We start from the raw sequence: 14,829 nt of genomic DNA on the forward strand, positions 1-14,829 counted from the left end.
TAAATTAAATTAAAAAAACAAAAAACAAAAAAACAAATCCTTACGGATGAAGCAACTGACGTCAAGATGTCCCTGACTGCCGGGCACCAGTGGCCTGTAATCCTAGCCACTCCGGAGGCTGAGATCTGAGGATCGAGGTTCAAAGCCAGCCCGGGCAGGAAAGTCTACGTGAGACTCTTACCTCCAATAAACCACTAGAAAACCAGAAGTGGCGCTGTGGCTTAAGTGGTAGAGCACTCGCCTTGAGCTGAAGAGCACAAGGACAGCACCTAAGTCCAGAGTTCAAGCCCCACAACCAACCAAAAAAAAAAATAAAAAAAGATGTCCCTGACTGAAGGTGGGCATTAGTGACTCACACCTGTAATCCTAGCTCCTCAGGAGGCTGAGCAGCTAGGCTGAGATTGGGAGGATTGTGGTTCAAAGCCAGCCTGGGCAGACAAATCTGAAAGATTGTATCTTCTATTAAATAGCAAAAAGCAGGATTGGCAGTGTAGTTCAAGTGGTAAAGGCCAGGTAAGCAAGCAAGCTGAGTGGTAGGGCAAGACCCAGAGTTTAAGCCCCAGAACTAGCACACACGCGTACACGCGTACACACACACACACACACACACACACACACACACACACACGAAGAGGATTTGGGGGACAACAGGAGAAATTAGCAGAGGAAGGGAGGCACCAGCTGACAGGGCGAGGGCTCCAGTGTGAAGCCACACCCAGCTCATTTGCACAGACTTCTCAGGGACGACTTTTGTGCCAGCTGGTGAGCACTGTGATCCGTACTGTCCTGGCTCCTTCCTTCTGAGGTCTAATATTTAATCTTTTAATTCTCTGAAGTCTACAAAAGTTCCTGACCAGTGATGAAGTACTTTGAATAGATGAAAGATAAAGTTTCAGATGATCAGGTTTTGGCAGATGTAGTTTGCCAGATGTAGTCTTACGACTATTACATCTGTTCTCATAGATCTCTTCATTTCAGGATGAAGATTTTCCTTCTTGATTTCTATTTTTTAACTGTTTATTTACTCATATTTACTCATGTTTACTGGTCAACTGGCTAAATTATTCAAAATCTTGGCGTATTAAGGAAAGTGAGAATACATAAGACAAAATGTGTCTGTAATTATTACATGTCACCCCTCCCAGGAATAAGCCAGTCAAAGGTGCGATCTGCCTGGATTCCATACTGCTGGGTGTAGTGAGACCTGGGAGACCTCCAGGTGGAGACAGAGCAGAGGGTGAAGAAATGGTATTTGGGGTTGGAGGCATGGCTCAGGTGGTAGAATGCCAGCCAATGAGAAAAAGTATAAGATACTAGAAAACAAAAAATAAAAAAAGAACTCGTGCTGGCATTCACTTCCCAGACAGCTGTTTCAGTCTTCAGCAACCCATCAGCCACGGCTGCTTTCCACCCCACAGGATGATCCTAGAGAGTCACAGCCCTGGGAGTGACAATGGGAAGGGTGACAAGATGATTTCTCCTGACTCTCAAATATGCTGACCACTTTGGCAACAGAACAGAACACTTCGAATTCTATACAACATAATGCTGCAGACATCCACAAGATACATGTTCATGAACTAAAGGGACCGAAATCACTGATATAAATCCACTGGTCAGAGAAAGAAAAAATAAACCTCATGCTGTGATCTGATAGGATCAGAGCAGGGCCAAGGGAGGGATACAAACTGGAGTCTTGTCAGCTCTAACTGACATATGAGCTTTCTCATAAATACTCCTGCATTCTTTTATTCAACAATCAACAAAGGCCAATTAATCAGGCTTTGTAGCAGCCACTAGAAATGAAACACTGAACAGTCCCTGCCCAAGAAGTAATCACTAGTCAACTCTCCTCAATACACAGTAAGAGTATAGTGCTACCGTTACAATGAACTTTCACACTGACTACATCGTAACAGTTAACAGCACGCTACCAGCAAGAATAAGGACCTATGGCCAGTCACAGTGGCTCACACCTGTAATCCTAACTACTCAGGTGGCTGAGATCTGAGGATCACGGTTCAAAGCCAGCCTGGGCAGGAAAGTCCATGTGAGACTCTTATCTCTAATAAACCACTAGAAAACCAGAAGTGGCACTGTGGCTCAAGCGGTAGAGTGCACGCCTTGAGCTGAAGAGTGCAGGGACAGAGCCCAAGCCCAGAGTTCAAGCCCCACAACCGACCAAAAAAAAAAAGAAAAAGAAAAAGAATAAGGACCTATGAAACTTTTAGATCATCTAATGGAAAGGAAAGAAAGCAACAAATGTGACTATAAAATTTAGCTTTGAAATGTTTAGCATAGGAAGTGGTGCTGTAGCGCTAAACTGCTGAAGAGCTCAGGGATAGCACCAGGCCCAGAGTTCAAAACCTCCCCCCCCCCCAAAAAAAAAGAATAATGTTTTCAGAATAAAACTAATAATAACAGACAATATGATAAAAAACGTGGACTTGGCCAAAATAATTGAATTACAAGCTTATCTACATAGGTTGTTCCTCAACTCGCATCAGAATTCAGGAAAAAGTAGTTTTTAAGGACATTTTGCTTACAATATAGGTAACCAGAGATGCTTCCTAGAACAAAAATCAAATCTAATTTATCTTGAAACCATACTTCATTTTCTTTTTTATAAATTAGTCCTTTGGCTTCAAATATTACAAGATTTATGATATAGATACCATACCAAGAAATTCATCATATTATACGTGACTTTATGGTGGCAGTAAAATGAAATGTGTTTATAGCTATAATACTTTTCTAACACCAGTTAATGCTCTAATGAAAATAAAAGCCATCCGGTAAGTAAGGTAGAGAAGCTTGCTTTCACACATCTAAGTAAAGTCATAAGACTGCTTGGGCTTCTACTTGCCATGGTTAAAGCTCCATTATCTGCACTACCCTTTAGTTTCAAGAGCACCTATACTCACCAGCTGGCCCGCAAGCAGTGGCATATACTCAATGATGGCCAGCCGGACCCTCCACTTGGCATCTTCAGCCAGTTCCACAATGGCAGGAAGGAGAGATTGAGAGAGCTGACGGATCCCGATCACTTCATTGACACAATCCAAATTAGAGATGATATTCAAACGAACTTCAGGACACTATAAATAAACAATTCCATAAAGATCATACATAAATAATGGCTCACGCCTGTAATCCTAGCTACTTAGGAGGCTGAGATCTGAGGATCAAGGTTCAAAGCCTGCCTGAGCAGGAAAGTCCGTGAAACTCACCACCAGAAAACTGGAAGTGGTGTTGTAGCTCAAGTAGTAGAGTGCTAGTCTTGAGCTGAAGAGCTCAGGGACAGCGCCCAGGCCCAGAGTTCAAGCCCCACAACCAACAACAACAAAAAAAATCATGCCAAATATTCTTCTGTTGTAAGATTAAAGAGTGCTATAAAATGCCAGGAGCCAGTGGCTCATGCCTATAATCCTACCTATTCAGGAGGCTGAGACCTCAGGATCACTGTTGAAAGCCAGCCCCAGCAGAAAAGTCCATGAAACACTTATCTCCAATAAACCACAAGAAAACCGGAAGTAGCGCTATGGCTCAAGTGACAGAGCGCTTGCCTTGAGCTGAGGAGCTCAGGGACAGCACCAAGGGGCCCAGAGTTCAAGCCCCATGACCAACCCAAAAAAAGTGCTATAAAGCACTGATAGGTAGGAAAAAAAGGGGGATATAACTGGTGTATATGACTGGTGTGTATGGGTATATGACACATACAAACCAAGTACAGCTTACAAAATAGTAACTACTGAGTACATATAACCTCTGGAACCCTATCAGGTACATCCGCTATCTGCCACAGCTTATAAATCTCAGGCAGGTTATTTTATCTCACTGTGCCTCGGCTTCTTCATCTGAAAAATGGGAGTAATAAGATCTACCTCATTAAACCGTTGTGAGGATTTCATTTCACAATACATAGGAAGAACTTAAAACCATGCTCAGCACATATCTTTCAAGAAATATTAGCTATCATTATAATTTTGATACTCTTATCTAAGCTTAAATAAAAGATAATTTTTTAACAGTGACTCATGCCTATTATTTTTGCTAAATGGGAGGCTGAGATTAGGAGAATCATGGTTCAAGGCCAGGCCAGGCAGAAAAGTTCCTGAGACCCCCTTTCTCAACAGAAAGCTGGTCCCAGTAGCATCTGCCAGTTATGAAGCCTAGTCATGAAGCCTAAAGTAGGCAGATCAAGGCCTAGGCATATGCCTGGGCATGAAGTGGGATCCTATCTCGAAAATAACCAGCACAAACAAGGGATGGAAGCAGGGCCCAGCAGTAAGAGCACCTGCTGACAAGCAGAAGACTTGAGTTCAAGACCCCAGCACCACTAAACAAATAAAATATAGATACTTTCTAAGCAAAGATATATTGGGTCTAAAGATACTGGAACAAGAAAACATAAAGCAGAACCCAAACAGAAAGATGGATACACATTTTTAGGTTTGCGATCCTTATATCCATTTTCTGGGGAACCTTTACCTCATACCCAGAAGGAGAGTCTAAAACTTCACGCTATGGTTTTTAAACCCATTTCTATGTTTCAGTCCTACTTTAGTGAAACTCCAAGCCAAAAATCACATTAAATCAAGGACTATAAAGGCAATAGAATATATAACCACTCACCTCATCCTTTAACTGAGCTAAAAAAAGAGGTAGAAGATGTTCAATGGTATTCTCTTTACCCAGAATAGTAGACAATCCCATAATTACAGAAGCTAGAGCTGATTTGACATGTTGATTGGTATCAGATACTAACTCCTAAAATAAAACAAAAAGTTAAGACTTTTTTCTTTTGCAAGACTACAAAAGCCTTCCTACATCTCCTATGGCACTGAGAGCCAGCACTACTTCATGAGACGGACATCTGTTAGATCTGACAGGCAAAAGTACCAAAGAGCACCTTATAAGAATAATAGTAAAGTGAACCCATAAGCAATAAAAAAAAAAAAACAAATTTAAAACATCTGCCTTAATTATTCCATGTCTACCTTAAACTCCAAGAACTTTAAGGAAAAAAAAAAAAAACTGAACATTCACCTTCATATAGTGAAGAGTAAAAAAGTAAACTGAGGGGCTGAGAAGGTGGCTCAGTGGTAGAGTGCTTGCCTTGCATGCATGAGGCCCTGGGTTCAACTCCTCAGCATTACATAAGCAAAAAAAGCCAGAAGTGATGCTGTGGCTCTAGTGGTAGAGCACTAGCCTTGAGCTGAAGAGCTGAGGGAAAGCGCCCAGGCCCAGAGTTCAGGCCCCACAACCAGCAAAACAAAACAAAACAAAAAAAGTAAATTGAAGTTGCATTTACCTTTATATAGGGTAGAATTTGATTCATTATTATGGTCTCTCTACCTTCATTGGGCAAGTTCTCACAAAGTTCTGAAAGAGATAAATAGAAAAATTAGTGTTTTCATAGAACCATTTACACATAACCAAGTAAGTACCCTAGGCTTTTCAACTATTGCAAGTTAAAGCAAATCATATGTCTAAAACCAGCCAAGGTCTTTGGGCCCTCGCATACTAACTATGCCAATCTAGCCTGTAAATAAGCTTTTAGAACCAAGACAAAATGGCTGTTAAGTCTGTAAAGGAGCAGCTTTATATGCCACTATGACATTTCCATACTCTGAAGCATCTCTATTAACTGAAACACATTCTAAGATTTTAAAAAGAGCCGTGGATATTAAAAAAATACCAGTGGCTCAGACCTGAAATACTAGTTACTCGGGAGGCTGAGAGCTGAGGATCTAGGTTCAGCTCGAAGGCAGCCTGTGAAGACAACTCTAAGACTCATGCCAACCCAGGCAGAGAGACTCTGAGAGACTCTCATGTCCAATTAACCAGTAAAAAGCCAAAAGTGGAGGTGTGACTCAAGTGGCAGAATACCAGTCTTGAGCAAAACAATCAAGTAAAAGCACAAGGCCCTGAGTTCAATCCCCAGTACCAGCACACACACAGAAAGCACCAAAATGACTGACAAAAACTGAATAACAAAGATTACAACATGAATTTAATTCCAGAACCTTTCACTTTATGGGCAGCAGCTGCTCGGACTTCAGCTTCACAGTCTTTAAGTAAGTTCTGAAAAGCTGGGATGAGGTCATTAAGGGTGATTTTAGGACCCACAGCTTTCTGGAGCTAAAAAAAAGAGTTGTATACAATTTTCAAGTATATTGTTACAACATTTGCCATTCAAAAGGATCCAGACACTCCACATACAACAGAAATATGAGTGTTTTCTCTGGAGGTTTTTTTATTTAATACTTAAAAATGCCAATATAGGTCAGGCATCAATGGTTCATGCCTATAATTCTAGCTCCTCAGGAGACTGAAATTGAAGTATAAAGGTTCAAAGCCAACCAAAATAGACAAAGGCTTGAGACTGTTATCTACAATTAACCAGCAGGGCTGGGAAGTATGGCTCAGTGGTAGAGCGCTTGCCTTGCATGCATGAGGCCCTGGGTTCGATTCCTCAGCACCACATAAAAAAGAAAAAAGCCGGAAGTGGCGCTGTGGCTCAAGTGGTAGAGTGCTAGCTTTGAGCTGAAGAGCTGAGGGACAGTGGCCAGGCCCAGAGTACAGGCCCCACAACTGGACCAAAAAAAAAAAAAAAAAAAATACAATTAACCAGCAAAAAGCCAGAACTGAAGGTATGGCTCACCAGCTGTGAGCAGAAAACACTGAGCAAGGAAATGATGCCTAGATCTCAAGCTTCAGTACTGTCACATGCTCATGCTCTCGCTTTCTCTCTCGTTCTCTCTCTCCCTCTCTCTCTCTCTCTCTCACACACAGACACACACACACACAGCCAATGCACTAATTTTACCTCTGAAAATTTGTCTGCTACCATATAGCGAACTCGCCAAGATTTATCTTCCGCTGCTTGCCTAAGCGTAGGCATGACCAAGGCCTCAAGGTCATCTTGAGGGAGTAACTGGGCAATACTGACGCAGGCTTCCACAGCCAGGAGGCGCACTGAATCCTAAAGGAACACACAGAGTTCTATGTGACACGAAGCAGTGCTGGTACAGGTATCGTTTCAGAAAAAGAACAAACAAAACACCATGTGTAATTTCACGTCTTTATGTCTGAAAATGGCTGAATGGCTTGCTCCCTTCACCAAGAATGGCATGTGAAAACCAAAAGAAACGAAGGTGTTATAGGAAGAACAGCAGATAACCTTGGCTGGAATTTTTACTAAGGAAAATGAAAGGCAAAAAGTGTCAAAGAGAACATATGTATGATCTATCTGAAGCCTAGTTATAGTAGAAAATGTAGGAAATGGAAATTACACGTACAGAAGTGATTTAGAACTGATCAAAGCAGAGAAAAGAGGCAAGGCCCATCACTTTGCAAGCTCAGTTTTCAAACTACTCAGCTCACAGTGGCAGTCAGAGAAGTACAGGCAGGAGACAGATTTGGAAAGAAATTCACAAAGCAAATAAAAAATTTGTAACCAAAAAAAAGAAAAGAGGGGATGGAAATGTGGCTTCGTGGAAGAGTGCTTGCCTAGCATGAAGCCCTGAGTTTAATTCCTCAGTACCACATAAACAGAAAAAGCTGTTAAGTGGCACTGTGGCTCAAGTTGTAAAGCTCTAGCCTTGAGCACAGAGAGACTCAAAGACAGTGCCCAGGCCCTGAGTTCAAGTCCCAAGACCAGCCAAAAAAAAAAAGTTGAGTCTAAATGCTAGAGCAAAAGACAGAAAGAGAGAGAGAGAGAGACATTAAGGGGATAAATGAACTCACACATGAAGTGCCAAATGACAATTTGACATCTCGTGCTCTTTTACCAATGGAAATATGCAAATAAAACTCAATCAGATTGGGGAGGTGGGGAGGAAAGGGATGATAGGGGAAAACAAACGAGGAGGTAACAATGTTCGATAGGAATTGTACTCATTACATTAGTCATGTAACTGTAACCCTCTGTACAGTATTTTTACAATTAAAAACAAAAAAAACCTCAATCAGAAATTAGGAGTTGAGAATGTAGACTTGGTAATCATAGACATATAAGTAGAATATGAAACCCTGTCAATATATGAGCAGCAGGAAAAATGAGGCAAAAAGAATGCATGAACATAGGTACACCAGACACACGATCAAGAAAGACAATAGTGACTCTAGCTCTCCAAAACAGAAATCTGAGAAACTATAAATCTGCGATAACCGACTGCCTGCTCACACGCTCCTTCCTCCTGTCCAAAGGAACAGGCAAAAAAGGCAGAACTAGGTTTTTGGCTATCCTACAGATGTTGTAGATTTTTTTTAGTGAGATCAAGTCAAAGAACTACTATCACTCTCTTCCAAAGCTCTGCATTTCCTCCCCCGTTGCTCTTTCCAGAATCTTCTCAGTCTTAGCAGTGCTCAAGTCAAAACTCTAGATCTTGATTCCTGTTCCCCTAATCTAACAGTGCTAAATGGTTTTGGCTCAGGCTCCAAACCATGCAGATCCCTCTCCATCTTCACTATTACCACCTGAATTCACGTCCATCATTTCTTCCTTGCTTACTCTGAATCTCCTAACTGGTCTTCTGTTGTCTATTTGTATCTCCTATCCAAAAATGTAAATCATACCATACCACTTCTCTGCTCAAAAATCTAGATGTAGTTTCAATGAGTCCAGAAAAGAAAATCTAAAACTCTATACTATGGCTTAAAGATTTGGCCCCATGTGCCTTCCTTTCCAATGATCTGGTTAAGAAAGAAACCTATGGACACTAAGGTGAGTCATACCAGACCAGTTTTTGCTCATTTTGCAAAGTGGATCCTGCCATAAGAACCAAACCCCTGTAAAAAAGATGTTTATAATATATCTGTAGCTCTTAAATATGAGTTGATTTACCTGTTCATCTGAAGCTAGATTAGTGAACAGTGGAACAATCTCAGTTTTCACACTTTCTAATTCCAGAACTTTTGCAAATTCACCCAATTTGGAAGCCGCGGCACGCCGTACCATTGGCGTGTCATCCGAGCACAGGGAGTGGAAGTGCCTGCAGCAGACAATAAGGAAGGTATTTCCTGTCATTGCTAAGGGTTACAGATGCCCAAAACACACACACACACACACACACAGTGTAGTCTCCCCTTACAAACATCAGTGATTAAGTTTCTACACATAAAAGGAACAAAAATAAAACACTGGCATATTCAGCTGCATGACTTTTGTTTTGTTTTGTTTTTTACAATGGCATCAACCCGACTATTCTACTTTGGACCACTCACTGGTAATACAGTAGTATGTAAACTGTCAACTGTGAGCCCACCACAGCCCCAAATACTAAAAACGTATTATATCTTACTGTCTAATTTCTGCCCTGACAGCATTTGAAGCTCTGGGATAGCAAACACTGAACAAGCCACACGCAGATGTGCGAGAGGTGAACCAGTCCCCACTTGCGAGGCGTTTCACCAGAGGCACAAAATGGGCTTCCAGAGCAATGGGCGTGTGCTCCTGGGAGATCTGCCTCAGGGACTCCACAGCCTTGTCTCGAACCACGGTCTCTTCCACAGTAGCCAGACTTTCCAAAGGAGGCTGAACATCAAAAAGGAAAAGCAGAGAAGAAAACTTAGTAAATCTGGTTAGATGCAGATGTCACCTTTAATGAAACTGAAGGGAAGTCAGTGGGACATAAAGCCAGAATGTGAGCTACTTCGTACCAAATGGTTACTCTGAGTTCACGCGGTGATAACATATGGTACAGTCACCCTGAAGACACGACTTCTGTGGAAAAGCCAAGATCCCATGTCCCAGATGGCAATTCCCAGATGGCGTCTACTAATGACACCATGGAAGAGACTTGACACAATATTATTACTGGAAGCTAAATCACTAAGTTTAAATGATACATAGCCAGACTCGGAAAGGATATGTCTTTCCTTAAGACTAAGCACAGAAATATGACCCCCATCAGGTACTGCAATCACACAATGACATCCTGTCAGGCCGCTGAACCTACATCCTTTTGAGCACCAGCCTAGAGGTCCTAGAGGTTAAACCAATACTGACTACCTGGAGATTAAAGTGGCCCTACCTGCTAGGTCTGAGCCATCCAATTATCCAACCTCTAAAAGGCCAATATCGCCCATATGCAGAAGGCTCTGACAGAAAAACCAAGTGAAGAGTATAGAGAAGGTAGGAGACCAGTTTGCTGCTTTAGAAGAAGAGTACAAAGGGATTGGTGTCCAGAGAAGGTTCAGCAATGAACATGACATGGCCCGTTAGAAAGTGAAAATCAGGCTGGTTCTCTGAAGCTGTGCTTTTCTGGGTTTGTATTCAGCCCAAGTACATTCAGCACATGCTAAACTATGAAGATTAGAGCATGAAGTCCAACTGGAGAATTGATCTACAGAGTGCAGCAGAAGAGTAACAACTCAAAGCAAAGATGTGTACCCACGTAATAAGGCATTTCAAAAATATTTGATACATAAAGCTCAATAGTTCTCAGCTTTCATAAAGAGTATTTCAAAAGCTTATTGAAAAGATACTGTTGGGGCTGGGAAGGTGGCTCAGTGGTAGAGTGCTTGCTTCGCATGTATGAGGCCCTGGGTTCGATTCCTTAGTACCACATAAGCAGAAAAAGCCAGAAGTGGTGCTGTGGCTCAAGTGGTAGAGCGCTCGCCTTGAGCTGAAGAGCTCAGGGACAGCGCCCAGGCCCAGAGTTCAGGCCTCACGACCGACCAAAAAAAACATACTGCCTTGCCTGGCATGTCTCAAGTGATAGGTGTTTGCCTAGCAAATGCGAAGCCCTGACTTTAAACCTCAAAATCACCAAAAGAAAAAAGAAGGAAGATACCACCTGGCTCTTACTTGTTGAGGTCTTTTACAACCTGTCCTCTGCCAACAGTGACTTCCTCTCATGCATTATCAGCCTAGGGGTCTATCACTACAAGACAAAAGACTCCGGAGAACCTTGTTTGGAACTCTGCTTCCCTCTCCAAGTCCTTTTCTTATGGACCTTTGATCACTATAGTAGTTTTGATTCCAACGAGTTTCATGTTTCCAAGACTATGAAGCTCCTTCTTCCAATAAATGATCTGCTGTACCACAGCAGATCAAACACAGGAAAAGGTTCCTTGAGGAGTTTAACTGGAGGAAATAACAGTCAACCAAGGCAACAATTAGTTGGTGACTAACACTTTGTAAAGAAAAAGAACAGAAAGAGGTGATAGGAAGTGGCAGGCTATTTCAAGTTGAATGATTAGGGAAAGTCAATCAGAGATGAGTTGAAGTTGTTTGCAGAGTCAGACACAGGAAGCTTAAAACAGCATCTCATTAGAGATAAAGGTTAAAGGTCAGTCTTAAGGAAACAATGAACCTGGCTTATTGTAGCTCAGCGGTAGAGTGCATGCCTTGCAAGCATGAGGCCCTGGGTTCAATTCCTCAGCACCACATAAACAGAAAAAGCTGGAAGTGGCACTGTGGCTCCAGTGGTAGAGCGCTAGCCTTGAGCTGAAGAGCTGAGGGACAGTGCCCAGGCCCAGAGTTAATGCCCATGACCAGCAAAAAAAAAAAAAAAAAACAAAGAACAGAAAGAAGGAAGTAGAGCTATGGCTCAAGTGGTAGAGTGCTAACCTAGCGCAAAAAAACTCAAGGGACAGCACCCAGACCCTGAGTTCAAGTCTCAGGACTGGCACACACAAAGAAAAGAAAGAAGACCAATACGAAGAGAATGAAGCACCAAAAAGGCACATGATACGAGGTAAGCTCAAAGAGGCATGTTACAGTAAGGTTTGTAAATTATAGAGTCTAATTTTTTATAATCCACAGCAGTGATCCACAGGACTAGAAGAGATATTGTAAGTCAACTACAGATGCTCCTAACTTCCAATGGAATTACATCCAATAGACTCATCATAACTTAGCAATACAATAGATGAAAAATACAGTGAAACCCAACAGATGAAAAATACAGTGAAACCCAACCTATCAACCATCAGTCTGGACACAGAGAACCATGGACAGTACTGGTTTACACCTATGATCACGTGCCTATCCAGGGGCAGCCAGCTAGGCTGCACGTAACAGTATTCTCCTTGGGAGTATTTTTACTGGAGTCCCAGAAAAGATCAAAATTCAAAATTGAAATACAGTTCCAACTGAATGTGCAACATTTTTTGCACCAATGTAAAGTCAAAAGCTCCTAAGTCAAGCCATCACTAACATTTATAGTTAAGAAGTTACTGTAGTAATCTAAATGAAAGATCGTGGTACTTCAGGGAGGAGGGAAGGGACTATCGTAAAACATATGTAGCATCTGGAGGTGTTTCTCACAGATTAGATGTGGAGAAGGAATGAAAAAGACTGTAGATAGGGATGCTGCTCAGTGGTATAGTGCTTGCTTACCATGGGTGAGGCCCTGGGTTCACTACTTAACACAACCAAGGGGGAAAAAAAATACATTCTGGGTTTTAGCCTCTGTAACTGAGTAGATGGTGATAAACTAAAAGAAGCATATAGGAGGGGGAGAGGGGGAGTTGAGTTCTGCTTTAGGTATATTATATTTGAAGTACATGTTTAATCCAGATAGATAAATCATATAGACACACATATCAATTTCTATAAACTAATTGGTATCTATCCATAAAAAACCTCTGGAGTGCTATACAATGGTTGGAGGTTGAGTTAGAAATCGTGAGAGCCAGTATCAGGGAGAAAATTTAAAACACTAAGCATACAGATAATTTAAAGTGCTATGATAAAACAAAATTTCCTTGTCCAACTGCTAAGCTCCAGGTCATCCTTTAAAATCTAATTCAGGTATCATCTCCCAAGAAATCTTCCCTGATGGCTCAAAGTGGATCCCTTTTGATTGCCTACTACTTGGGTACTTTGTATGGGTTGCAGCTTTCCATTTAAGAGCTTGTATTTTTCCACTTAAGACTGCACAGCAAATATCTATTTATACATAAAGACAGATTGCATTCCATTTGAACTGGTCTTCAACATTAATTGTAACTTACAATGTTGCTGATAAAGTAGGTTCCCAATAATGTGAAGTAAACTGAACTCATCAAAAGCAAAAATTACACAACTAAAAACAAAATATTGCCGGATGGCTGGTGGCTCATGCCTGTAATTCTAGCTACTTGTGAGGCTAAGTTCTGAGAACTGTGGTTCAAAGCCAGTCTGGGCAGGCAAGTCTGAGACTCTTTTATCCAATAAACTACTTAGAAAAAGCCAGAAGTGCCCTATGGCTCAAGTGGTAGAGCATTAGCCTTGAGAAAAAGAATCTCAGGGACAGCACCTAGGCCCTGAGTTGGAGCTGCAGGACCAGCATACACACACACACACACACACACACACGATGAAAAAACATGCTGCTTCAGAGGGAAAAATTTTTAAATAATCAGATATTTTCCTTCCCATCTCTGAACTATTATATGTACAGTACAGAAACAGAGAAAAGTTCTTTGAGTCAGCCAGGGAAAGAACTACTCAAATGTCTACATTGTTTTTTTTTCTCACTAATTAACATGACTAACAAAGATCTGCACAAAAAAGGCTGAAGTATACAGTCAGTCCACCTCCTATACTCTAAAGCTCTCAAGGCAGTAGGCAGTAGCTAAGTACTTACCAGCAGACAGTGGGCATAATCAGGACCTCCCACCAGGCCTGTGAAGTTCCCCAGTTGCTCAGCAAGAGCTAACAACACTTCATCTTCATCATAAATCGTATCTAGAAAGGAGAATCAGCAGGTATTCATCAACCCTGAGTGGGACCCTCAATCAGAAGTAGGACTAGATTATGAGATGGTCCAGCCACAATCCTAACCATCTTCCCTCTCATTAGCCTATCTGAATGAACCTGTTTTACACTATTAGTAAGACTCATACTGTCAAACCAATTTAACTCCTAGCCAAATGGTTAATGTTTGAATCTATCTAGCCTTAACATTACCACATATATTTGTTCTGTTTCCATTGTTCAACTTAGTACCTAATGATACTGTAGGTAACAAACTTTAGCAAACAAAGTTTTGAAAGTCACTGGGAAACAGAATGTCCATTTCCTTTTTTGCTTTTTGTGGAGGCACTAGGGTTTGAGCTCAGGGCCTTGAACTTTACTGGCCAAGCACTTACTACATGAGCCATGCTTCCACATGCTTTACATTATTTTACGGATAGGGTCTCTTTTCATGCCCAGCTAGGCCTAGGACCTCAATCTTCCTGGTCTTCTTATCTGTAATTCCTATACAGCTGGGATTATAGTAGTACCTCACACTGACCAGCTCATTAACTGAGATGTAATCTAGTTAACTTTTTGCCCCAGATATCCTCAAACTTCGATCCTCATGAAACCCATCTTCCTTGTAGTAGCTGGGATTACAGCCACTACATATAGTTTAAACAAAGACATATACCTGTAAGGAATGGCAGCAATTCAGTTCGGGTCCTTTCTACTCCAAGTGCTAGAGCAATTGTTGATAATTTCTTAATACTGTTCAGACGGAGCTTTAAAAAAAAAAGAAAGAACATGGGGGAGGGGGGTAAAGAAACGTCTGCAATTAAGATCAAAGGGCAAAAATGGTATACAAAGGAGGGTAACCTTTCGTTTAGATTTCATGCATAAGGAAACTCTGGAGTAACTCATCAGGGCAGAGACCTGGAAGGGCCGGGAAAGAAAGGAATGAATGACATCCCCGGGGCACTGAGAAACTGTGTGAAGGAGAGTGCAGTGTCGGTGAGGAGCAGGCGACCGGATTCACGGAGAAACGTTCCCAGGACGCTGACACACCGGGCAGCCCCGCTCCGCCCCTCTCCACGCCGGGAGGAGGGAAGAGGCATTCCCCGCAGCAGGGCCCCGCGGCCACCTGCGGCCGA

The 14,829-nt window shown here is 41.9% G+C and overlaps 1 protein-coding gene across 1 annotated transcript in view; it reads right to left on the reverse strand.

Moving 5' to 3' along the window:
• Positions 1-14,829, reverse strand: part of Ppp2r1b (protein phosphatase 2, regulatory subunit A, beta) — a 25,385-nt gene that overhangs the window by 10,017 nt on the left and 539 nt on the right. Inside the window, 9 exon segments of the mRNA XM_013009797.1 lie at positions 2,867-3,098; positions 4,636-4,770; positions 5,315-5,385; positions 6,030-6,144; positions 6,833-6,988; positions 8,852-8,999; positions 9,309-9,541; positions 13,584-13,684; positions 14,370-14,460. Coding sequence (XP_012865251.1) covers positions 2,867-3,098; positions 4,636-4,770; positions 5,315-5,385; positions 6,030-6,144; positions 6,833-6,988; positions 8,852-8,999; positions 9,309-9,541; positions 13,584-13,684; positions 14,370-14,460 — 1,282 coding nt within the window.

Source organism: Dipodomys ordii, unplaced genomic scaffold, assembly GCF_000151885.1.
Source record: "Dipodomys ordii isolate 6190 unplaced genomic scaffold, Dord_2.0 Scaffold10, whole genome shotgun sequence".
Lineage (NCBI taxonomy): Eukaryota > Metazoa > Chordata > Mammalia > Rodentia > Heteromyidae > Dipodomys > Dipodomys ordii.